At 38.0% G+C, this 24416-nt stretch overlaps 1 protein-coding gene across 10 annotated transcripts in view; it reads right to left on the bottom strand.

Moving 5' to 3' along the window:
• KCNMA1 (potassium calcium-activated channel subfamily M alpha 1) overlaps positions 1-24416 on the bottom strand; it is a 637032-nt gene that overhangs the window by 77707 nt on the left and 534909 nt on the right. For all 10 annotated transcript variants that reach the window (XM_074232914.1, XM_074232913.1, XM_074232916.1 and 7 more), the window contains 2 exons: positions 10534-10657; positions 4580-4804 (listed from right to left, as the gene is read on the bottom strand). In XM_074232914.1, coding sequence (XP_074089015.1) covers positions 4580-4804; positions 10534-10657 — 349 coding nt within the window. The remainder of the gene's footprint in view (positions 1-4579; positions 4805-10533; positions 10658-24416) is intronic.

Below are 24416 nucleotides of genomic sequence, written 5' to 3' on the forward strand. Positions count from 1 at the left end.
TCCATTACCTGATGGTGTCTTCTTAACTAAAGGTATCTCTTAGACTGGAACTAGAGCTTTTTTTGAGTTCCAGTAGGGACTTTCTCTAAATTTGTGATTAGTGGCTATTGGGGCGGGGAAGGTTAAAGAAAATGAAGGTAGGTACAACTGAGGCACACAGTGCCTGAAGAGCTCTCTTTTTAGGGAATTCTACATCTAGAAGAAGTTATATTGAAAGGATACCAGATCCTGGCTAAGAATGAGATATAAAGATGGGCTTTTAAGAATATACCAATAAATTTATTTTAGTCAAATTGACCAGAAGAAGGAAGATGGTGTTAAGGGCTAAAAAGGGCTTCCAGGAAGCCATGAAGAAGGTGTGGTTTTTATAGGTGTTCTGAAACTCAGAGGGATCTTAGGAACTTTTGCTTCACCAAGGGGGAGAGGAAAAGTTCAAAACAACTAGAGCCAATGAGTCCTTCAGTGAGGCCAAGCAGGGAGCTGCAAAGTCATTGAAGGCCTTGACATTGATGGAAAAACTTTGGGAAGGCAGGTTAAAAAAATCACAAAATTAAGAAGTCATGGTATACTTCTGCATATAACTTTCAATGGCTTCCTATTGCTAACTAAGTAAAGTTTTGACTTCTTAGTCTGGCCTTCAGGGATCTCTATAATCTGGCATGACTCAGCTTTTGGAGACTTTTAACCCATCCAACTCCAGCACACATACCATGCATGCCATGACTAACTCCTATAAATGCAATGCTCTTTCTATCTCCATCCCTTTCTACATGGTTCCTTTTGCCTGAATTTCTCTTGTCATCTGCAAATGTGTTCTTTTTGATTGAATATTAAAGTGAAATTCTTCTTTAAAGAAGGTTTTCTGGATCCACTCAGTTGTAAAGATCTTTCCTTCTTAAAACCCACTTTGTCCCCATCCTAATCATTAGTCATATTTTATTATACCTTATAATGAGAGGTATAGTTCTTCCCATAATATGAGTTTAAGGTAGAAGCTCAACTAGTCCAACCAATGCATTTTGCAAGAGAGAAAACTAAGGTTTAGAGGGGTCATGAGTTTATTGTTCAAGATCATATAAGTGGTAAGGAAGCCGGAATTTGAACCCAAATTCTGGGATCTTTTCACTATATCTGAACCTTCTGTGTATTTAGTCTCTGTGTCTCTTTAGTCTCTTTCACCAGGGGCAAGAACAGCACTGAAAATTCCCCACAAGAGCAATTGTATTTTTATAATCTTTATATCCCAAATTCAAACCAGGGTAGACTAAGGAATCTCCAAACATGAGATTTCTTCTCTCCATGCCAACATCCTAGTTCAGTTCTCATCTCCTCTTGGCTAGATTACTACAATGGCTTTCCATGATCTTCCAACTTCTAGTTTCTCTCCTTTTCCATGCTATCCTCTGAACATTTATCAAAATAATCTCACCAAAGAAATAAATCCATCTATATTATTTCTTACTCAGCAACTTTCTTATTATTGTTGTTGAGTAAGTAAATGACCCTCTTGTTCCTTTGGGCAAAATATGATCTTCTCAATCTGGATATCTTTCACTATCTGGTTTCTTTTTCAGACATTTCATATTATTCCTCTTTATATTCTTTATATTCTAATTGGGTTTATTTCCTGTTCTCTAAATTGGGCTATTTCCCACCTCCACATCTTTGAAAAAGTTGTTCCCCCATCCATGGAATACACTCTTTTTTTTTACTTTTGCCCCCTTCAAATCTTTTGTTTCCTTCCAGGCTTATTTCTTGTCTCTCCTAAAAGGAGTTTTTCCTGATTGCCTCTAGTGTTAATATCCTTTATCTTTTGAAATTGTTTAACATTGCATTTTTGTTTACATGATGCACCTGTCCAGATAGAATGCACCCTCCTTGAAGACAGAGATGATCTTATTTTATCTTTTTTTGTTTTTGATTTTTCTAGTCCCCAACAGCTAGAAGACTTAAAAATTAATAATAATAATGATAATAATAGATAAACACTTAACATATGCTGCCCAACTTAAATTTGAATTCATTGTCCAACCTGAATTCCATGGCAACATGGCAACATAGGAAACATGTCGACTCATCATTATACTCACTGACTACTTTGAGAACAAATTCACTAGATCTCATGGGTTATTATCCAGGATGTTACTTTCTCATACAAATAGCAGCCCCTCTATAAGAGTATGTTGACTCCAGAAATTAAGACAAGCAATTCTTTACAAATTGTAGTAGCTTGGTCATCACAGCAATATATTTCTGGAAAGTGGGCAGAGTGACAAGGAAGAATGGGCATAGCTTTTGAACATTTTCTGACCTAAGGCACTATTCTCCCAAAGAAGAAGCAATTTATTTTCCTTCCCTTGTGACATTCTCAAGACAAAGAAAGACCTACTGCATTGCTTATTTTGCCAATGAGAGGCACTGTAGGGTAGAAGATAGTAGGCTGCCCTTGTAGAAAAATTCAGGTCAAGTATTGTCTCTGATATATACTATCTGCGAGACTATGGGCAAGTCATTTAACTGAAAAGTGCCCCAGGCAGCTCTCCAAGAATACAGATTATAGACAAGTTGTCAACATAGCTCAGAGGAAGGGGTTTCCATACCAGCAGAACTTCCCTATACTGATAAAACCAAAGGTACTGGCTTAAAAAAATTTTGATTCAGTCATGTATATACATAGTCATTTAATTTCTAATTAAAGTAGTAGAAATGAAATAGAAAACCACAAGCACATTTGGACAAGCATGTGTTCTAAATATAATAAAATATATAAAGGTTATCAATGGAAACATCTTGTGTTTCTCTGGGCACTCACTTTGTATAGAGCATTACTTAAACAGTAAAATATGTGAAGACATATGTGGAAGCCCATTTTGTACAAATGTGCCAGGCCTGGGGACATTAGGTTTTGAAATGGTCCTATAAAACTGAGAACCTATGCATGTACATGTGCCAATCCATTGGGTAAGTTCAGGAAATCAATGAGCAATTACCCAATTCTTACATACAAAGAAAAAACTTTGGTACAGCCCAGTGAAATAGCATCAACTTGACCAAAAATTGTTTTGTTAATTCCTGCCAAAAAGATGTCCCCAAATGTCCATTTAGAATGTTCTGAGCAGAGAAATGAATAAGAGGAGATGATGGAATCACAGTATTTATAAATTGTATATAAGGAATGAATGTGCACATCTGTTGGTATTTAGAGATGTGTGTATATAGGAAAGGGGGTGTCTTATCTATATATCTCTGACTATGTATTCTTGTGCATATACTAATGGATGATTTGGGTGTGTTAACCTGGGATTCGGGAAGGTTAGGTCTGATTGTCAAAGTATAAGAGGTAGGAACGGGCAAAGGGTATTATGTATAAATCAGTGCCCTAATGTTCCTTTCAAAATGGAAGAATGTGATTTTCTTTTAACTCTGGGTCATCTTTTTCCTCTTTCATTTCTGGCTTCTAGGAATTGACCTCCAGAGGTATGAAATTACATTAAAATAAGTTTATCAATCTCCTAGGGAGAGTGAAAGGCATAATCATATATTGCATTATTTCATAAGACTTTTTTATTTATTTAAATCTTTTTTCTTCCCATTGAATATGGCTATTCAATAAGAGGGCCACATTAAGAAAAACAAACTACAATATGATTCTGGTACATATTTGCAACATGGGGGACAAAATCAAACATTGAATATTTCAACTTCTAAAAACTTTTTTTAAAGCTCATGGGATATATTTTCATTGAAAATTAGCAAAGATAGAGTGCCTATATTCTCCAACCCAATCTCTATCCCACTCATTTCATGGTCTAGATACTAAGTCCTTTGCTCTATTGACTATCTCCAATTTAACCCATATTATCTTGTTATACATAGTTGTATAAATATTGGATTTTATGTTCTTTAAGAGGAGGTATTGTGTTTTGTCTTTCCTATTCTTACCACAACACATGGGGTACTTAACAAATACTCAGTTTAATTGACAGTCTTTCCTTTGAATTTAGGGTCCAATGTGTTTTTAAATATAAGCTATCAGATTCAATCATACTCTAGATGACAACCGCCCCAAGAACAGAGTTTCCAGTGGAAAGGCTACTCTGCCATTAACTGTGGGGAGAAAGGGTCAGAAAGACCACTATATAGCAGATGAGAATAAATAAATCTTTCTTTGATATAGGTACAAAAAAATTTAAGCAGAAAAAAAGGAGAGGACATAGTTCAAAGTATTTACAATCAATAATAGCACAAATCAGTTTATCACAAACACTACTATATCAAATTTATCAGAGCTGAATGAGATTAAGCAAGGGAAAGAGTGTTCAGAAGCTAATAACATTTGATACTAGCAGAAATTCATTCTTGATGAGGGACTGAAAACCACTGCAAATTTCATTTAATAAGGTCTCCCAGGGCTTAGGTTTTCCTGGATGAAGCACAGGGGATGGGCTGAGTCCTCAGGCCCATAACCAGACAAAGGAACAAGTTCATGATCAAAGACACAACAATCCTGCCCAGTTGGGATTTTCTTGAAAAGGAAAGACAAGAAAAGAAAGTATCAACAGTACAGCCTTGGACTTACAGGCAATATTGAAACTTTGGGAAAGTTATGCAGTGTTTCCCATTCCCGCTTGAGGTACTCAATGGAACCCACAAACACAATATGCTTCAGTTCATGGTAGTGAAAATTGCTTGCTCGCAAAGGCATCACTAAGTTACGGAGGCCAATCAGAGCTGACGTGACATCACCAAAGATACAAACTACCACGTGTCCACTCAGAACAGTCATTGCAGCTTCACTTCGTGTCTGAAACAAGAAAGAAAAAGAAGACCCAGAGGTTTGGGTTAAACTCATTATTAATGTCCATTAAAATATTAACTTTTCTCCCAGATCCTAGTGAAGATGATGCTTTGACCTATGAGTCACTAATTAATCACCTGTGGTATACTAAGGCAATTCCTGCCCTCAGGAAACTCACATTTTAATAGGGGAGAAAATATGGAAACAACTATGAACAAAGAAAATTTTATAAACAGGATAAAATGGAGATAATGGACTGAGGGAAGGCACTAGCATTATAAGCACCAGGACTTGAGGTATAAGACCTGGGAACTGAGCCATAGAGTCTTTCTCATTTTTATTACGATTCTTTATTGTCCACCCCTACACCACTGGGGTCTGTTCTTATTTATGTGGCTGTTATAAATCAAAGACTGAACACAAAACCGAAAAGGAAAAAGCATTCCCAGGAAAGAGTGCTTACTTAAGCAGAGAGGCTCACTTTGGGAATTCAAAATGGAGCTTCTCCCAGGTAGAAAAGATTTGTTGTTTCTTGCTCAAAGTAGACTACGTAGTTACAAAGTTTAGATCACATACAGCAAATTATGGATGCTATTTGTCCAAGTTCAACATTGTAGATTCCAGTTCTGGGAAGCACTATAGAGAATGGATTTTTAGGGAGAGAGGGCACATCTAACATGGAATCCCAAATGTATGTAATAGGAGTCAATTGCCAAAATCTGACAGTGAAGAAAGATAAAGATGCAACAAAATATCCCCCACCAAATCTACAGGAAAAAGAAAAATTGGGCTCAATTCAATCAACCAACAAGTATCTATTAAATACTATGATGTGACAAGGAAGCACTGTGTGAGGTACGGGAAAGACAAATAGAGAAATGAAAATCCCTACTCACAAGGATCTTACTTCTGATAGGGAATCAAAGTGACCCACTAGTCAGCCTCCCCTTCTCTCTCTCTCTTTGGCTGGTAGGATGCTAATTTATATTTATCCACAGATATCAAAAAACACTAGCAGATATCTAAGAGACCACCTATTCTTAATACTCTCATTTTGTCATAAACTGAAGCTCAAAATGGTACCTTTCTCCATATAATCATTGTTTAGAATAGTATCTAGTACATTTTTATTGTTTAGTTGTTTTTAAGTCATTTCTGACTCTCTGTGACTCCTGGGATATTTTTGGCAACAATTCTGGAATGTTTGACATTCCCTGCTCCAGTTCATTTTCCAAGGAGAAAACTGAGGCAAAAAAAAACTGAGTAATTTGTTCAGGGTCACAGAGCTAGAAAATGTCTAAGACTGGATTTGAACTTGGAAAAATGAGTCTTCTTGACTCCATCTTTGTATTCTATCCACTGTGCTTCCTAATTGCCCTTACCTTGCATAAAATAAATTTTTAATAAATGGTCATTGAAATGACTAATATGGAAAGATGTTTTAAATGAATTCATGTATCATATTGCTCACTATCTCAAGGAAGATGGAAGAGAATTTGAAACTCAAATTTTTTTAAAAAGTAGGTGGCATAGTGGATAAAGCACCGGCCTTGGAGTCAGGAGTACCTGGGTTCAAATCCAGTCTCAGACACCTAGCTGTGTGGCCTTGGGCAAGCCACTTAACCCCATTTGCCTTGCAAAAAATACCTAAAAATATTAAAATTATTTTTACATTTATTGGGTAAAAATAAATTATTATTTAAAAATGTTTCTTGATTGACTGACTAGAAGAACTTCTATCTCTAATCACAATCTTAGCCATGGAAGATGAGTTTTGGGGGTCTGGATTCATTTGTTGTGATTCAGGGGAGGTCTAGGAACTTCTCTGTGGGAAGCCAGGTAGTGCAGGGGACACTTGAATTTGAAATTAAGAAGCATTGAGTTCAAATTTGACCTCACACTCTTACTAGTTATGTGATACTAAACAGATCACTTAACATCTGCCTGCCTCAGTTTCCTCAAATATAACATGTGAACAATAACCCTCCAAGGCTTGTTGTGAGGATCAAATAAGATGATATTTGTAAAGTGCTTAGGATAGGACCTGAAGCATAGTTGTTTCTGTCATCTCTGACTCTGACCTCATTTGTGGTTTTCATGGCAAAGATAATAGAATGGTTTCCCATTTGCTTTTCCAGCTCATTTTACAGATGAGGAAAATGAAGTAAACAGGGTTCAGTGACTTGCCCAGGGTCATATAACTAGCTAGAATCTCCAGGCAGATTTGAACTCAGGAAGATGAGATTTCCTGACCTAAGACTGGGCACACTATCCATTGTGCCACCTAGCTGTCCTTGAAACATAATATGCTTAATTAATTAATAAACACTTGTTCCCTGTCCCTTCCCTTCTATGCTTGCATTTTCCATGAACAGGAAGATCATTTTCCCCCAGAGCATAAGACTCTATTGCCCTTGAACATGAAGGATGGAATGGGTTGGAATAGAATCCAATGGCACTACTGTGTGTTAGCACTGTCTTAAACCAGTCTGGTACTTACTCCCAGGTATCTTACTCTAGAAAGGCAATTGATAAAGATAAGGATGATTGGTATGATCAGAAAGCCGACCCACAGGGGATAAAAAAATTGATAGAAGAAATGGAGGCTATTTAGCTTGGAAATGAGAAGCTCTGAGGGGACAGCTGTGTACATTGAAAGGATTCTTATAAAATGGAAAATGGACATTTTCTGCTTGTCCCTTTGAAAGTTTGACTATACATATTTGTTGCAAAGATTTTGTTTTTTATTTTAAATGGTGGAGGAAAGATTTGAAGAGAGAAAACAAGTGTTTGCTAATGGGGGGGGGGGATAGAAAGAAGAAGCTCCAGAGAGACAGATTTAGGAGAATTATTCCTAGCAATTTAAATGATCCCAAAGTGGATAAGGGGCAGCTAGATGGTGCAGTGGACAAAATGTAGGGCCTGGAGTCAGGAAGACTCACGTTCCTGAGTTCAAGTCTGGCCCTAGACATTTACTAAATGGGTGTGCCTAAGTCAGGACATTACTCCATGTTGTCACTAGTCCTCTTTAAAAAAGAAGGGTGAATAATAATAGTGACTCCAGGCAAGTCATTTAATCCTGAATTCCTCAGTTTCCTTATCTGCAAAAATGAGCTGGAGGAGGAAATGACAAACCACTCCAAAATCTTTGCCAAAAAAGTCCCAAATGGGGTGATAAAGAGTGTGAAACAACTGAACAACAGCTTCAACCACAAAGTAAAATAGACTGTGCTGGAGTATTTCATAGAGATCTTCATGAGAAAGCTAAATGACACCTTATTGGGAAAGCTATGGAAGGGAGTTTGGGGCAATGTGGGTTTGACAAGATAGTCTCTAAGGTTCTTCAAATTGTGAGATTCTGCAATCTGTCACCTAGGATGCAATAATATGCTACAGTTCTATTTCTGGGAATGTTTTCAATTTCTTAGTCTTCTAAAATCTTTCAAAGGAAGACTTCCACAAAGACAATAGAATAAAAAAAAAAAAAAAAAACGATTGGGACAAGTCAATGTGGGAGCAATGGTTCCAAGACCATACCTGTAAATGATTTATATCTGAGGACTTTGTAAAATGCAAATATCTATTTACTGCTGGCCCTTTAGCATCCTGTCATATGACATAATATAAATGACATAAGGAAGCTCATTATGGGCCATTTTCCTTGACTCCTTTCTGTTCATTGCTTCCCTTTTGCCCCTCTATGACTCCCAGTTGTTGTATACCAAGATAGACCCATGTGGCCTACAGTGTCTTTGGGGACATATATTAATTTCCACTATACATATCAAACTCTGGTTGATTTACTCTCTAGAATTGACTGGTGTATCGATTGTTTAAATGCCAATATTGCAATTCATGACAATGTCAGGGTTATTACCACAACCCCCAAGGAGAAGAGGAAACTGGCTCTCTTGCTCCCTGATCGTTAGGATAAAGTGGGGGCTGTCACCATTATTGGTTTCCCTGTGCAACAGTGCAGGGAAATCTGAGACACCGGCCTCAGGAAATGCTTTATAAACTGCGACAAAGTGAGGATCCACTGGGGACCTCATTTCAAATATCATCAGTTTTGTGGTAGAGATCTGGACTTAGTTACTGGCTGCTTGGAGGTCTGAGTGCATGGGCACCCTGAGTTGAAGCTTCTCCTGATTCTAACTAACTGTGATAGGCCGCCTAATTATTTTTAATTGGTCAAGTCATCTGGGTAGCTAGCCCACTTTAACAAGCAGACGGAATGCAAACAGGAACTAAGGTGGGGGATGGGAGAGTGGCATGGAAGGGGAGGAAGGAACGTACCAGTCGCCAAAAGGCTACCCTGGAGATTGGGACTAGACTCTCTGTCCATTATTCACTTGGAGCCCTGTAATTTCCATCCATTCTCCAGATTAGATCTCCAAGATGAAGCCTTCATTAGCTACCCCAGTACAGAGTGATCTTGCCTTCCTCTGAAACCCCAAAGCATTAACAGGCTGTGGCTAGAGCACTGGACTTAGACTCGGGAAGACCCAAGTTCAAATTCAGTCTTTCATACTAGATGTTACAAGACACTTAACCTGTTTGTCTCGGTTTCTTTATCTATATTTTGGGGCTAATAATAACACCTACCTCCCAAGTAGGGTATGGATAGAATGAGATATTTGTAGAGTACTTTTCAAATTTTAAACTACTGTCTAATTGCTTATTATCATCATTACTATCATCACGAGAGCCACTATACCACCATTACCATTATTATTCTTATTATTATTATCGTAGTATCTAAGAGTTTTAAGCCAAATCTCAGTATCCCTTGTAAGAAACAATGAAATAAGTTACTCTATAAATATTGGTATGTTCACTAACCAAGAAATGTCTTGTGACCTTGGTTAGTTTGCATGATCATTAGGCAAACAATCTATAGGCTAACTTTTACAATTGCCTTTCCCATTGCTCCCTTTTGTGTCGTCTCTATTCCATCCATCCTGGTCTCTTGGCTGCTCCTTCTACTGCTTCCTTGCTCTTGAGCAGAAGGGCATCATGTCTTGATAACCCTCCTTTTTCACCTTAGCTTCCTCTTCAAGACATGACTCAAGTGCCAAGGCCTTTCCTGAGTCCTCTAACTGGTAAAGTTCTTCTCTTGAGCTATTCTGTAGATACCTTGTATTTGCCTACATGTGTACAGGTAATGTCTGTCCATTAGAACGGAAGCTTCCTCAAGGCAGGGGCAATTTTAGGGACTAATCTTAGTACCTATCACAAAGTTTATTGTTGGCAGAATTCAATAAGACCTTTGTTATCCTCATTATCATCACTAGCCCACCATCAGATGCCTACTCCCTACATAGTTCATCATATGAGGGCTTTGGTGTATATTTGTGTGTACTTGGCTAGGGAGATATAATGATGAATAAGACATATCTCTTACCCTTGGGGCATTTACAATATAGATAGGGAGGAAGGGTGTGTAAAATTGCCATTCACTATTCCTAGCACCTTAGACAAGGCCCTATATAAAGGGATCAATAAATGTTGAAGGGAGGGAGGAAAGAAGGAAGGAATGAAGAAATAAAGGAACTAGATTTATTACTCCCAGTCTAAACTTTGATCAGGGATCAAGCCCCCTCAATGTGTTCCTAATTTCCATCATCTTAAAAATAGGACAGGGGATTGTGTCATCCCATAAAACAGCTGGCAGATCTCAGGGCTAGAAAACCTGGCTATGGTCAGAATTATGAAGAGGCTCCTTTGACACTCACCAGAATGACTTTTTCGATCTCCTTGGCTGCGCACCAGTGGAACATCCCAGTAGAGTCGTACTTTTTCACATTGGAGTCCATGTTGTCAATTTGATCATTGCCAGGAATTAACAAAGGGTCATGCCTATAACAAAATTTTTTTTAAAAAAGATAATCTAAGTGGAAAATGTGATAAAATATGGATGGGAAGGAGTCCCTAGAGCTGTATACTGGAAGACATGAAAGATGAAAATGAAGTTATTGTCATTAAAAACAGTTTGCAGGACCTATTCAGTGAAAAGCAAAACCTGAGAATCCACCACCATCAACCTGGAAAAACACATCTAGTTGACATCTGGCAGGCAGAAAACCTCAATGGTGAGCTGTGTTAATCATCCTTTTCTAAAAAGGGCTCTCTCTCTTTCTCTCTCTTTCCCTTCTTGGGTTTATTCCTCCCTTCTTGTCAGCACTTCCCTATTCTCTCTCCACTAAATCTCCTCACCCTCCTTTACTACCAAAAAAAAAAAATCTAACCAAAGGGTTGCTATTAGCCTTAGCAATGATGTGGAAGGAATAGGAACAGAGCCCCATGCTGACTGACTAGCATGAGGATGGAAAGCCAATTATTTGCTCTTTCTGACTACAACTTCTGACGTGATGCTCTTCGCAGTAAAAGCTTTAACAGGCTGCACTTTAAATATTTTAGCAATTTGCCCAATCAGATTTTGCTTTCCTCAACTGAAGCCCTTTAAAGATTCAGCAGCGTGTCACTTCAGAGCGGATTGACTACCAAATACCCACATCTGGAATACATGATTTCAATACTAAACAGCAGCACTCCCCCCCCCCCACCCCATCTTCTTTCCTTGACAACTGTATTTGCACTAGCTATCTAACTACTTCTCCATCAGTCTCTCTCCCCCTCCTCTCTTTCTTTCTCTCCCTTTCCCACTCCCTCTGTCTGTCTCTTTGTCTCTCTCTCTCTTTCTTAATCCCTTTCCCCTCATGTCCCAGTTATAATGGTGCTTCAGTAAAAAGTATCCTGGGATTGGGAGCCCTGAGTAGATGGAGCCACATTTATCCTCTCCTGAATTGTTTTCTGATTTGAAAACAAGGATCATTCAGGTATAATCTATGAGACAGACTCTTCTCCTCTCCTGTGAGTCCAATCTTTCTCAGGGCACAGTCATCTCCATCAGTGGCTCTTCCCTCACCTTTGGAAGATAACTCCCATCTGTGTTCTTCCCAGTACAAAGATAGTAGTACAGGTTGTTTTCACAGTCAATTGACAGTGACTTTCAAAATTTGGGGTCATTCCCTTAGGTCACTTCCTAATATAACATATTATACCTTTCATTTAAAAAAATAGCTTGACCTTTCTGGGTCTATTTTTATTATTTGTTTAATTTATATTTCCTGTTGACTGCATATTAATTTTAAGAATCACAGATAAACATTATCTGTGTTGTAGTGTATGTTTAGTTTTTTAATTTTATTTATTTAAGGCAATGGGGTTAATAGCGACTTGCCCAAGGTCACACAGCTAGGCAATTATTAAGTGTCTGAGGTCAAATTTGAACTCAGGTCCTCCCGACTCCAAGGCTGGTGCTCCATCCACTGTGTCACCTAGTTGTTCCTATTTATTTTTTTAAACATTTTCCAATTAAATTTTAATCTAGTTCACCAGGGTTTGGGAATTCTGAAGCTACTCCTCTGTCACAAGAGTATTAAGATGTTGATTTGAAAATTAATTGGTAGCATTTAGATAGTATTTGAAGGTTTGCAAAGCATTTCTTATGTTATTTTATTTGATCCTCCAAACAATTCTTTAAGACAGTTACCATTATTGTCTCTATTTAATGAATGAGAAGTTGGGTCTGAAAGTGGTTAAATGACTTGCCCAAGGTCATGTAGCTAAAGAGTATCAGAGGCAGAGTTTGATTTTAGGTCTTTCTGACTTCCAGTTCAGCACTCTATCTCCACTACATCACCTAGCTGTCATAGTTTTATTTTATATTATTTTTAGGACTTTGCAAGGCAAATGGGGTTAAGTGGCTTGCCCAAGGCCACAGAGCTAGATAATTATTAAGTGTCTGAGTCTGGATTTGAATGCAGGTACTCCTGACTTCAGGGCTGGTGCCCTATTCACTGCGCCATCTAGGTTTTACTTCATTTTAATTCTCCCCAAAATTAAGTTTCAGATGGCACCCCATAATTCTAAAAATTTTAAATGTAGAAAATTATTCTAACATTATTTAGATATAATGGATATTATTCTATATTCAACATAGGTCAGGATAGCATAGTCACCAAGAAGGATCTTATAATAGGACAAGGAAAGTCTGACCCTACAGAATGAGAGGACAAATTCTTTTAAAGAATTTTATTACTAAAACCACTTTAGCTTCTCTATTATCATGGAAGATAAATAGTCTTGGAGACAAAGGTGCAACTTGATCTTAGGGAGTTCAGCTTTGCCATTTACTATCTGTTTGATCTCAGGAAAGTTAAACTCTCTGGGTTTTTGTTGTCTATAGAGTAAGGGGCTTATAATATAGGACCCCCGGATTTAGATTTTCCAATTCTAAATCTGGGATTCCCTGGTGCTATTCTTTAAACAAAATCGAGGTAGAAGGAACTGATTCTGTCTCTAAATAAGGATAGGAGCTTGGATAAGTCACCTCCTGTTTCTGAGTCTTCATTTCCTTAAGTATAAATGGATTAAATGGTCTCTAAGTCTCCTCTTAGATCTGATACTCTGTAATTTCTGGTGTTATTGTAGTTTACTAAGAAGAGAGAAATCAATGATGATGATGTTTTCAAAATAGTGAAAAAATCAAGGAATGCTTATAACAGAATGTAGTTCAAGAAAGAAGAAAGAAGAGAAGAAAAAAGAAGAGGAAGGAGGGGGAGAAGAAGGAGAAGGAAAAGGAGAAGAAGAAAAGGAAGAGGAGGAAGGAGAGAGGGGAGAGGAAGAAGAAAGGAGGGAGGGTGAGAGAGAAAAAGAGAGAATACTTAAATTTATTTTCTGAATATCCTTAATGCTTCCACAGCTGTCCTAAAAGGGGATAATGCCAATCATTTGGGAAAGTTAAACAAGTTTTGGTATATGAATGTTAAGGAGTACTGTTGTTCTGTAAAAATTCATGATTAGTCAGATTTTAGAAAAAACCTGGAAAGATTTACACGAACTGATGTTGAGTGAGGTGAATAGAAACAGAAGAACATTGTATACATTAGCAGCAACATTGAGAGATAATCAACCTTGATAGATGCAGTTCCTCTAAACAATTTAGTAATTAAGGACATTACTGTGAGACCTGTGATAGAAAATGCTATCCACATCCAGAGAAAATAACTCTGGAATCTGAATATGGAGCAAAGCCTATTATTTTCACTTTTAAAAACTTCTTTCATGTTGTTTCTTTCTTTCTCATGTTTTTTTCCCCTCTTGGTTCTAATTCTTTTACAACATAAAATGGAAATATGTTAAATCAATTGTACAACATGTACAACTTATATCAGATTATTTGCTGCCATGGGGAGGGGGGGAAGGGAGGGTAGCAAAAAATTGTGAAACTCAAAACTTTCAAAAGGAAGAATATTAAAAGCTATCTTTGTATGTAATTGGAAAAAATAAAATACTTTGTAAAAAATTAAAATAAAAAGGGGTTAGATATTTAGACATAAGCTTAATTAGAAATGGGGGTTGGGGCTGAGATATGATGGGCTCTTTTCAGTCCTAGATTTTTTTCTGTTACTGTTTTTAATTCCCTGAGTTTGTTAGATTTCAGGGTTTGAAAGAAATCTCTACCAAGTTCACACAGTAAAAACTGCCTCACAAACTAATTTTCTTTCAGAAATGAGTAAACTGAGTCTCAGAGAAGAAGTGATTTACTCAAGATTAAGAAGTTAAATAAAACCTATCTAATCAGGCATTTAAAGGACTCTACAAGTTGGTGTTACTTCTCTTTTTTATCCTCAACCTTCACACACTCTAAGTGGTTATCAAATAGAACTTTTTGCCATTCTCTCACCATATTCTGCTCTATCCTGCCCGGTAGACTGCTTCACACAGTGCAGGTTCTCTTGGTGGAAATCCTTCTTTTCTTGAGAGGACTAGTTCAGGCACCACCTTCCCTGGGAAGCATTTTCTGATCACCCCTAATAGATGTGACACCCACCTCTTTGGAACTCCCAACCACTCTAGTCACCTTTTCCTTTGCACTAAACATAATATTACTTATTTTAAGTCTACTGTTGTACATATCTTATCACCTACCCCATTATGAATAGAAACTGTCTCTTTTCATTTTTGTCATTTCTCATAGCACTGGTCTTACATGTAATAGTCACTTGATAAATATTGATTGAGTGAATGAATAAATAAACAAACAAATAAACATATAAATAGATAGATAGATAGATAGATAGATAAATTTCAGGTTCCCCCTCCTGTTTAGCTTAAAGAACCCTTGATCTGGAATCAGAAGATTCTGTTCTTTAATAACCACAGGAAAGACTTAATAAATGCTAGTTGCTTTGACCTTGTCAATCCTACCTGTGATGCACATTACCTCAGACAAGTTAAAATTCCCTGGGTCTAAGTTTCCTGATCTGTAAGACAAGGGGGTTAGGCTAAATGATTTCTGAGACCCTGACCAGTTTTATGACTCCATATCTAGTATGTTTCTGTGGGCTACCTTCCTCACAAAGCTTTCCATGTGATTTCTCATGGCATCATAGACCTTGGGTATATTATTACCCTCTTTTTACAATGAGGAAACTGAGACAGACACACATTAAGTAGCTTGATTAGCCTTGTAATACCACTAGTATTTCCGAAGTGGAATTGGAACTGAAGTCTTCTTGATTCTACTCCCTATACTCCAACCACTGTACTAGCTGGCTGCTTGTGATATAGATATCAGAAAATAAGGAATTAAAAATATATATGAGCTGAGATGAGAAAGTTTTGATGGACCTGAAAGGGGGTTGGGGGCAATATGGGACAAGGATAGGATGTCACTAACTGTCTGAGTTCCCAGGAGGCAGGGAGGAAAGAGTCACTGTGAGCTTTGTTGACTTAATGATTTTGCCCAGGGCCAGCCCTGATCCCATATTCAGTGGGCTCACTTGGCTGAATGGACTTCTGTAGAAAATGATGGCAATTTATCACAGCAACGGGCAGAAGCTATAATTACTTTGCAACTAAAATGCAGTGGCTTGAGCCACAATAAACAATCTCACATTCTTAATTTTAAGTGCTGGGAGTTGGTGTTGGCTGCAGAAAACCTTGCAGGGTAAGTGGGAAGGAAAGGACCCGTTATTTACAGTTCTGAATGCTGCTACATTGAGCTTTTGAAGGTTCCCAAAGAATAGTTTATATTTGTGAGAACACAGCTGAACACTTGCCATTGTGAGCACCAGTCAATGTTGCTATAGTAATAGAAGGCCCAATAGGGGAAAAGGGCAGTTTGTTAGAAGTGGGAAAGGAACTGCTTTCCGATATCATTAGTTTACAAAACAACAACCAAAACCACTGTTAAAACTCTCAATGACAGCTCCTCACAGACCAGTTATTTGGAACGAAGGACCGATACTCTATATTGTCTTTCACGACTTACTTGATGTATTTTCTTGACTCACAAAGCAATCCCAAACTCCCCTGAAATGTGCTATAATTAATTCAAGGCTCATTTGTTACTAACTACTTAGATACTGTATAGTACTTTATTTCTCAGGCAATAGGGATTTTATGAGCTGGAGGAGATCCTGCTGAATCTTCCTTCCACCTTGAAATAAAGGTGGTATAACTTAGCAGCTATTCCTTAATTAATGTAATTAATTGCTCTTGTGGTGCTTTGGGGTCCTGCCTGTTCATTTGAGGGAGAAAAGCATCTTGCTGACAGTTTTAGCTGAGCAAGTTTCATACCTAGGATATTTCTAGATACCTTCCAATTTAGTCCCAGGCCCCCAAACACAATTGATCAGTTTTTCACAAGGGGGATTTGCTTCATACATTAAACACATATACAGATTTAAGGGTGACTTTGATTGTTACCACACTGGATAAAGTGAAATGGGGACCTTGAAAGCATCAAATTACTTTGATCGATGTAGACAATCAAACCAGATAAATCAGTCAGCAAAATAGGCATTGTTGAGGAAATATAACATTGAATTTGATAAGAAGAGGGGGTTGTCTTCTACTTTAAGGTCTTTTCCCATCTCCTAGGTCAACCCAAATGTTAAATTAGTCATATCTAAAAATTAGATAAAGGAGAGTGGAGGAACAGAATAGATACACCTAGATTCTTACTCTTTTTCTTTTTTTCTATTGTGATACGTCAAGTGGTGATACTTGTAGTAATCTGTAACTTGAACATTTTATGGCACGTACATCCCATTGGACCATTGGGCCATTATGGGACTAATCCATAGAAAACTGCCACAAAGGACTTTGATAATACATGTGCTGAAGATAGACTCGATAATCATTTCTGGCCAGGTCATTGTTTGTTATGTCCCCCATACATGAAGGCTTTAACAGTAGATGCCTTCCCCTTCCCCTTTCTTTTTATTTTCTTTTCAATAGAGAAAGCTGGCATATTAAATTTTTTACATCTCCATTTTTTAAGTCCCAGATAACACCTTCAAGGTCCTTAGCTAGAAATTATTCGTGCCCAACTTCAAATAAAGAATAAAATATCATTGTTTCTTGCTTTCATGGAGCAACAAATGCCACTTAACATCAATTAATTTCAACAAGAAAACTAAATACCATTCTACAGCTGCAAAACCAAAAAGGCATCCTTGAAGACAACAGCCTAGAGCAAACCACAAATCCCTCTTCTGCAAACCTGCTGTGAGGAAGCCTGTATTATATTTTAAAGAGCACTGCTTCCCTTGCAGGCATATACTGCAACTCCCAACATATTCTGCTATGGAGGTTTGAATACTGGACCTTAGGACTTTCAAGAGAGGTAGAAGGATTGGGATTTTTTTAAAGTTGTTTATAAAGAATAACACAAAATGCTAAGTCTGAATTTTTTTTAACCTTTTCACTGCCCCTATTGAACATAACACAATGGACAAAAACATTAGCACTAAAAACATAGGACTTGATTTCAAATCCTGCCCTTGTTATTTCCTATTTGTGTGACCATGGGTAAGTATCTTAACCTCCTTTGGCCTCATTTCCTTTCAAAATGGGGAGGGCGGGGAGGAAGTGAGTGCACCATGTAGACTCTGAGGACTTTTCTAGCTTCAAATTAATGATTATTTTGATTTTCTGGCCATCATTTAAAATGTCTGAAAAGTTACTACCTGCCTCTGCAAAACTACTTTATATATTAGGTTAGAGATTTGGTGCAGCTAGAAAGTATCAGAGAGAAATGATTTCTAGGCAGGAGAAATGAGACATCTGGCCATAAGGTTCAGGATTCAGTAGTCTCTTTTTTTCCTGGCACTCTTAGGGATTCATAATCATACCATAAACAGTCACCTAGCTTTTTGTCAAAGTTTCATCATTTCTGCAAGAAATGGGAGGCTTCCCTTTTGAGGGTCAAGAAATGCTTATTCCCACCCTCCAATCTATCTGTCTCTCGCTCTCTGTCTCTCTCTTTCTCCCCCTCTCTTTGTCTCTGTCTCTCTCTTTCCCTCCCACTTTCCTCTCTCTATGTACCTTTTTCCTTTTCTCTTAGCTCCCCACTCTCTATCTCTGTCTGTCTCTTTGTCTTTCTGCTGTTTGTCTCTCCTTCCCTCTTTTCTCTAACTTGCCTTAATTGTAAAGGGCTAGACACACCCAGATCCTGCCCTGGTGACTGGCAGGACACCTAGAGACCAACCAGGGACATCTGTTCAGGTGCACTTTTCTCCATCCATCAGGAATGTGCAGAGGGTAGGGACATTCCTGAAGGCAAAGCAAGCTGTCAAAACTGCCTAGGATGTTTCTAGTCCCACTCCCTGTGACAAACCAATGCAGAGAACACAATGCTGCTGTTTGCTGGCTGCCAGGATAGGTACTCTTAATTGAGAAAGCATTTAGTGCTCCTATGTCAGGGCTGAATATTTCATGATGCACTGTATGTTGGACTATTTGCTCAGTGGGCCCCTGTCACTTCAATCTTCCTTGAAGGTTTTGACTGATCTCTATAAAGCTTCGCCAACATGGAGTGATGGCTTGTTCCGGGCAAGCAGGGACATTGGTATGTTAGGGAGAAACATGAAGGAGGTTGAGCAGTTTGGTGAGAATAGGCATCACCCATCTATGCTGTTCATACAATATTGACTCTCTATAAGTGTGCATGGGTGGCATAAAGGTCTAAAGAGAATTGTTCACATATGGATGCTATGTTAATGACTCTCAAAATAAATCTTTCCTTTTCACTTAACTCCTTTCCCTCTGTCTCTCTGACTCTCTCTCTCTCTCTCTCTCTCATCTCTCATCTGTGTGTCTCTTTCATCTCTTCTCTCTGTCTTTCTCCTCCTCACCCTCTTCCCTCCTTCCCTCTTAACTCCTCTGTCTCTCTTTGTCTCTGTTTTTTCTCTCTCTGTGACTCTCTTTCCTCCTTCTTTCCTTCCTCCCTCTCTGTCCATCTTTCCTCCTCTTGTAACTCCTCTCTATCTCTCTGTCTGTCTCTCCCCCCTTCTCTCCAATCTCCATTTCCTTAACTTTCACAATGGGAAAGTAATACAGAGGACAGATGGAAGTCACTTTGCAGGAAGGAAAAACAAGCATAGAATTTTAGAAGAAAATAAAAATGACATCCATTTCTTATTAGATGCTAGTTCTTAAGTTCAATACTTATTTTAATGAATGTAATAGGATTTTTTCATTCTTCTCTGACACAGATTCCTTTTCCAAGTTAAAAATTAAACAATTTAGGTGTCAATTCCTCAAGTACTTAGGGAGTGAAAAGAATCATAGAAGCTTGGGGGAAAATGCAGAGTGCTATGTCTTTGGATCACTGATTTAATCATAGAATCTCAGGGACTTCACTAGGCAGTGAGGTGGGGTGGCATGATAGACAGAGCACTGGGCTTGGAATCAGGAAGACTTATCTTGCGTTAAAATTCAGCCTTAGACACTTATTACTGAATGACCCAGGACAAGTCACTTAATCCTGTTTGCCTTCATCTGTAAAATGAACTGGAGAAGGAAATGGCAATTTCCTTCAGTATCTTTACCAAGAAAACACCAATGGGATCACAAAGAACTGAAACAATCAAAATGACTCAACAACACCAACACCAATACCAACAAAGTGAGGTCACTGGCCATCTAGTTCAACTCAGGATCAAAAGGGATCGCCACTATACCATAGATGACAGATCATTCAGTCTCTACTTAAAGATGTCCATGAAGGGGGAACCTACTACCTCTCAGATCTTTGCAAAACTCTATACATTAAAAAGTTTTTACTGACCTCACCTGTAAAGCTCCATTCTGAGTTTATCATTCCTTCCACTAATTTTCTAGGGAAATGTTATGCTTTTATAGTTATCCATTGCTATTGGCCATGCTTTTATGTAATACAGTCAAGAATTCATATGAGATGAGAAGGTTTAAGGGGGCTGTTAAACTCACAATGGGAGCAAATATGGGTGAGATCAAGAATCCACTTCTGATTCTTGCCTCTGGCACTCAAACTATAATCCTCAGGTAAGGTAACTCATTTCTCCAAACCTCATTTTTCTCATTTGTAAATTGGAAATAATAACACTTGACCTAACTACCTCAAATGGTTTTTGTGAGAACCAGATGCTATAAAATAGGTAAAGTGTTTAAAAGACAAACAACAGGTGGTGTGAGCTGTCCTGAAAGAGATATTGGATTTGGAGTCAGAGAACTTAGCTTTGAGTCTTCCTTGGATTGTTTTCCAACTATATGATTTCAAGAAGTTGTTTAACTTCTCCGGGCCTCAGTTTATACATCTGTAAAATGAGGGGACTGAAAAAAATGATCTTTAAGGTTCCTCCCAGTTCTGAATGTATCTCTAATGAATAAATGATGGAATTCACAAGATTAACATTGTTCAAATGAAGAATTTCTAGGCTTTTCCTGTTACATGCAGAGGAGGAAGGGAGATGGCCTATTGGATGAGAGGACAGTATTGATACTTTGCATTGTTCTCAGGCCAGGAATTCAGGGGGAAAGAAAAAAAATGATCATTTGTGTCTCTATAAATAGCTGTTCCCACCAGTGCTCTGAACCTTGATGTCTATCATGATTTACTTAATGGGAAGCAAAGTTCCTCTGCATAACCACTTAGGACTAAAGTTCTCTTATCTCCCCTTCAGCCCATAATAAGAATGATTGAGGGAAAGAATATTTGATTGGGAGTCAAAGCATCTTGAGTTCAAGGTCAACCTCTATTATGTGTGATCTCGAGCAAGTCCCTTTATCTCTCAGCCTCAGTTTCTGCAACAGTAAAATAAGGTGATTGGACTAGGAAGTCTTTTAGAACCTTTTCCAACCTGAAAAAATTATATGATTTAGGTTGAAATAATATTTACAAGTGCTTAACACAGAGTCTGGCTCATAATAGGCACTAGAAAAGTATCCTTCCTCCCCTATTTACTTATTAAAAATAGAGGTTTCAACTTCCTTCCTTCCTTCCTTCCTTCCTTCCTTCCTTCCTTCCTTCCTTCCTTCCTTCCTTCCTTCCTTCCTCCCTCCCTCCCTCCCTTTTTCTTTCTGTATAGGACTTTGGTTGATCAAGTATATTAGATGTTTTTAGATGTATATTAATACTAACTAGAAATAAGGGAATGTTTGGGACACAAATGCAAAAATAAACAGAAATGTGTCCATATATGTAAACTAAGTCATAGGTATACATACTTTTGTGATACTTTCATATGCATCAGCCTATTTTTGCCAGCAGCCCCTATGAATGAGGACACAAAATGACCTTTTGCTGAGTATGCTACTTGTCTAGAGGCCTGTGTCAAGTTCACCCCTCTCTTTGGGGGGGGAGGTCAACAGTTCCTTTCTTCTTCAGCCCCCTTGGGCCCTGTCACATCCTATTTGGATGTGCATCAAGAGGGGGCTTGACTTAGCCGGGCTGACACTGCCTTCTCCCTTCATTCCACTCAATGGCTAAGTTTCTGGGCTCCTGTGACACTTCCTTAAGTGACTCACTGGCACAGGTCCAAGACTTTTCTCCATTTTATTTACTAGCCACTTCTTTATTTCATAAGACAAAGCAAATTTTATTTGTGTGGCAACCATGGCAGGCTGCTCCTGGTCCTCAGAGACTCACAAGGTGCATAGACATTGGAGCAAAGAGAAGTTCAGATAAAGGGCATGGGATATGATGAACAGGTGAGGTTATTTCCTTTAATGATCAGGAGAGACCTAAGCAAATCTTTTCCCTTCTTCCTTATGTCTATGTAGAAAAGCCTGTTCCTTCCTGTCTGCCTTTTTTCTTCTCATGTCATTTTTCCTCTTCCCTGAAGGGACACGATGCCTACAATTTTCTGGGTGCTGGTGACATGCAGCTCCTCAAACCTTTCACTTCAGGTTCTCACACTTGCCACTTAACTTTCTTAATGGACCTTTGTGCACATCCCCTTGAAATCACAGAATCTCAGAAGGGGTCTCAGTAGACATTTATACCGAGATTTTCCAAGCAAGAATCCTCTTGGCCACATAGGCAATGAATAATCATCTGTTCTTTGCCTGGAGATGTGTAGGGAGAGGGGATTAACTCATTGCCTCTCAAAATAACAATTCAATTTAGAATTCCTCTGTTTCATACAGTTTTCCCCCTTTATATTAAAATTAAATCTGCTCCTTTGCAACTTTTCTATATCATATCAGTTCTTCTGGGATCAAACAGAACAAATCTAATCCTTTCCACATTATAGTACTTATAGACATCTAACATGTATCCCTCAATCTTCTTTTCTCTAGGTTGTATGATATGGGATTATACCCCATCCTACTTACTAGCCTCCCATAAATATCTCGGGGTCATGGAGGACTTAATTTGGCTTCAGTCTTGTGTACTCAGGTATATAAGTTCCATTCATTGTCTTTTGGAAGAAATCAAATATTTGGAGGAAGAGTGACACCCCTGTTTTCTATTCAATTCAACAAAGATTATTAAGCAGGGAACATTTTTGGACACAAAGATAGAAAAAACTAGTTCTTGCCCACAAGGCAGTTTTATTCCTATGCTGGTGTTCTTTGAAAAATCAAAATATGCTCTGAACCACAAAAAGTTTCAGTTAGTTTGGGGTGGGGCAGGCCATCTCTGTTACAGAGCTATTTTCATAGCCAAATCATGAGTTGGAAGTAAGGTGGGAAGCATGAATGTTCTTTTCAACAACATTATGTTTTCCCATCAACCTTAGATGATTCCACTGAAATGATAACAAAGGGATAAACTAGATGGTTTCTTGAGGTTATCATTGAGTTCTCTTTGAGTCTGAAGGAAGATTATCCTGCCTCTGGTGCTAAAGGGGCAACATGCTCCATGTCTAGTGAGGATTAGGAAATAAGAACTCTGTCTTTCACTCTATGAATATGATTTTTCTGGTCCTAAGTTAAAAGGAAAAAAAATAAAAAAGCCCTCCTGAACACAAGCTAAATACATCTATGAAATGAAAGGTGGCTTTGATGAGCTCATGCTAATTCCAAGTTGTATCAGGTGACATGGCATCCCACACCTATCATCCAACTCAGTCATGGTCCAACAGTGATTTTCTATCAGTATAATTGAAAGCTATAATATGTCAGGATTCCTATACATAAAGGCAATATGGCATAACAGAAAGAGGGTTGGCCTCAGAATCAGGAAGATTTGAAGTCAAATCTTGCCTCTAATACTAACTGTGAGACTATGGGAGCATCACCTATTCTCTCAGTTCCCAAGGAACTTTCTAAGACTAAAAACTAGAGATTAATTGCTAATGTGCATCAGTAAAATGAGTTTCCACACTAACCTATAGGTCTTGACCAAAAAGGGAAAAATCAGTCAAACATTGTATAAGAAAACAAACGGTGGTAAAAGACAATGTGTTGGAAGCCCATTAAAATTTATTATCTGATAAACATTTTGGAGATAATACCTGAAGAGGTAATGCTTTATTTAAGGAATTAGGAACCTTTGAATAGGATTCTGTGCTCTTTGGCTTACATCTTACCTTCCCATAGACCACAAAAATCCTATTTTAGAGTGACTGATTTCTGTTCAAACACTATCCAAAAAATTTAAGGTCAAAGTAGAAAAATTCACTTGAAAGAAGTCATTCTTCTTTTGTGCAGCTTGTCTAGATCATGGAGAATGAGTCTTATGAGTACTATGTCCTCTAGAAAGAAAGACCCCCCTTTAAAGAGAAACTAGGAAGGCTGGAGAAGTCAAAAGAATGTTCTGTTAGTTACTTTGTTCTCTGCAAGTGAGTATAAAGGAATTTTGTAAAGGTATGTCTGAGTTATGGGCCCTTGAGTGTCATGTGACTAATCTAAAAGAAGGAACCAAATGGATTCCAAATTGACCTGTTAATCTACATTCCAAAGAAATAAAGGAAAATAGAGGTATGAATATTCACATATCAAAGAATGGTGCATCTTTGCATATATTACATAGGAGAAAACAATCAGTTCCTCTAATTCCCACAGGGTAAGTCATAGGGAAAAGCTGTCATTTGGGGATTAAATGATAGTCAAGCAACTAAAATTTATGAAGTATCCACTATATACCAGGTACTTTGCTATCATTGTAAGTAATAAACCCCTCCATTTCTTGGGGAAAAGGATCAACTTCTATTTTGGTCTTAGCATGGCCCCCCAAACTCATCCTTTAACTCAAAGGTGATTTTCTGTCAGTATGATGGAAAATATAATATACCAGTCTTAGAATTACATCTAAAAAGAGATTTTAGAAGCCAAT

The sequence above is a fragment of the Macrotis lagotis genome, chromosome 4 (assembly GCF_037893015.1).
Source record: "Macrotis lagotis isolate mMagLag1 chromosome 4, bilby.v1.9.chrom.fasta, whole genome shotgun sequence".
Classification (NCBI taxonomy): domain Eukaryota; kingdom Metazoa; phylum Chordata; class Mammalia; order Peramelemorphia; family Peramelidae; genus Macrotis; species Macrotis lagotis.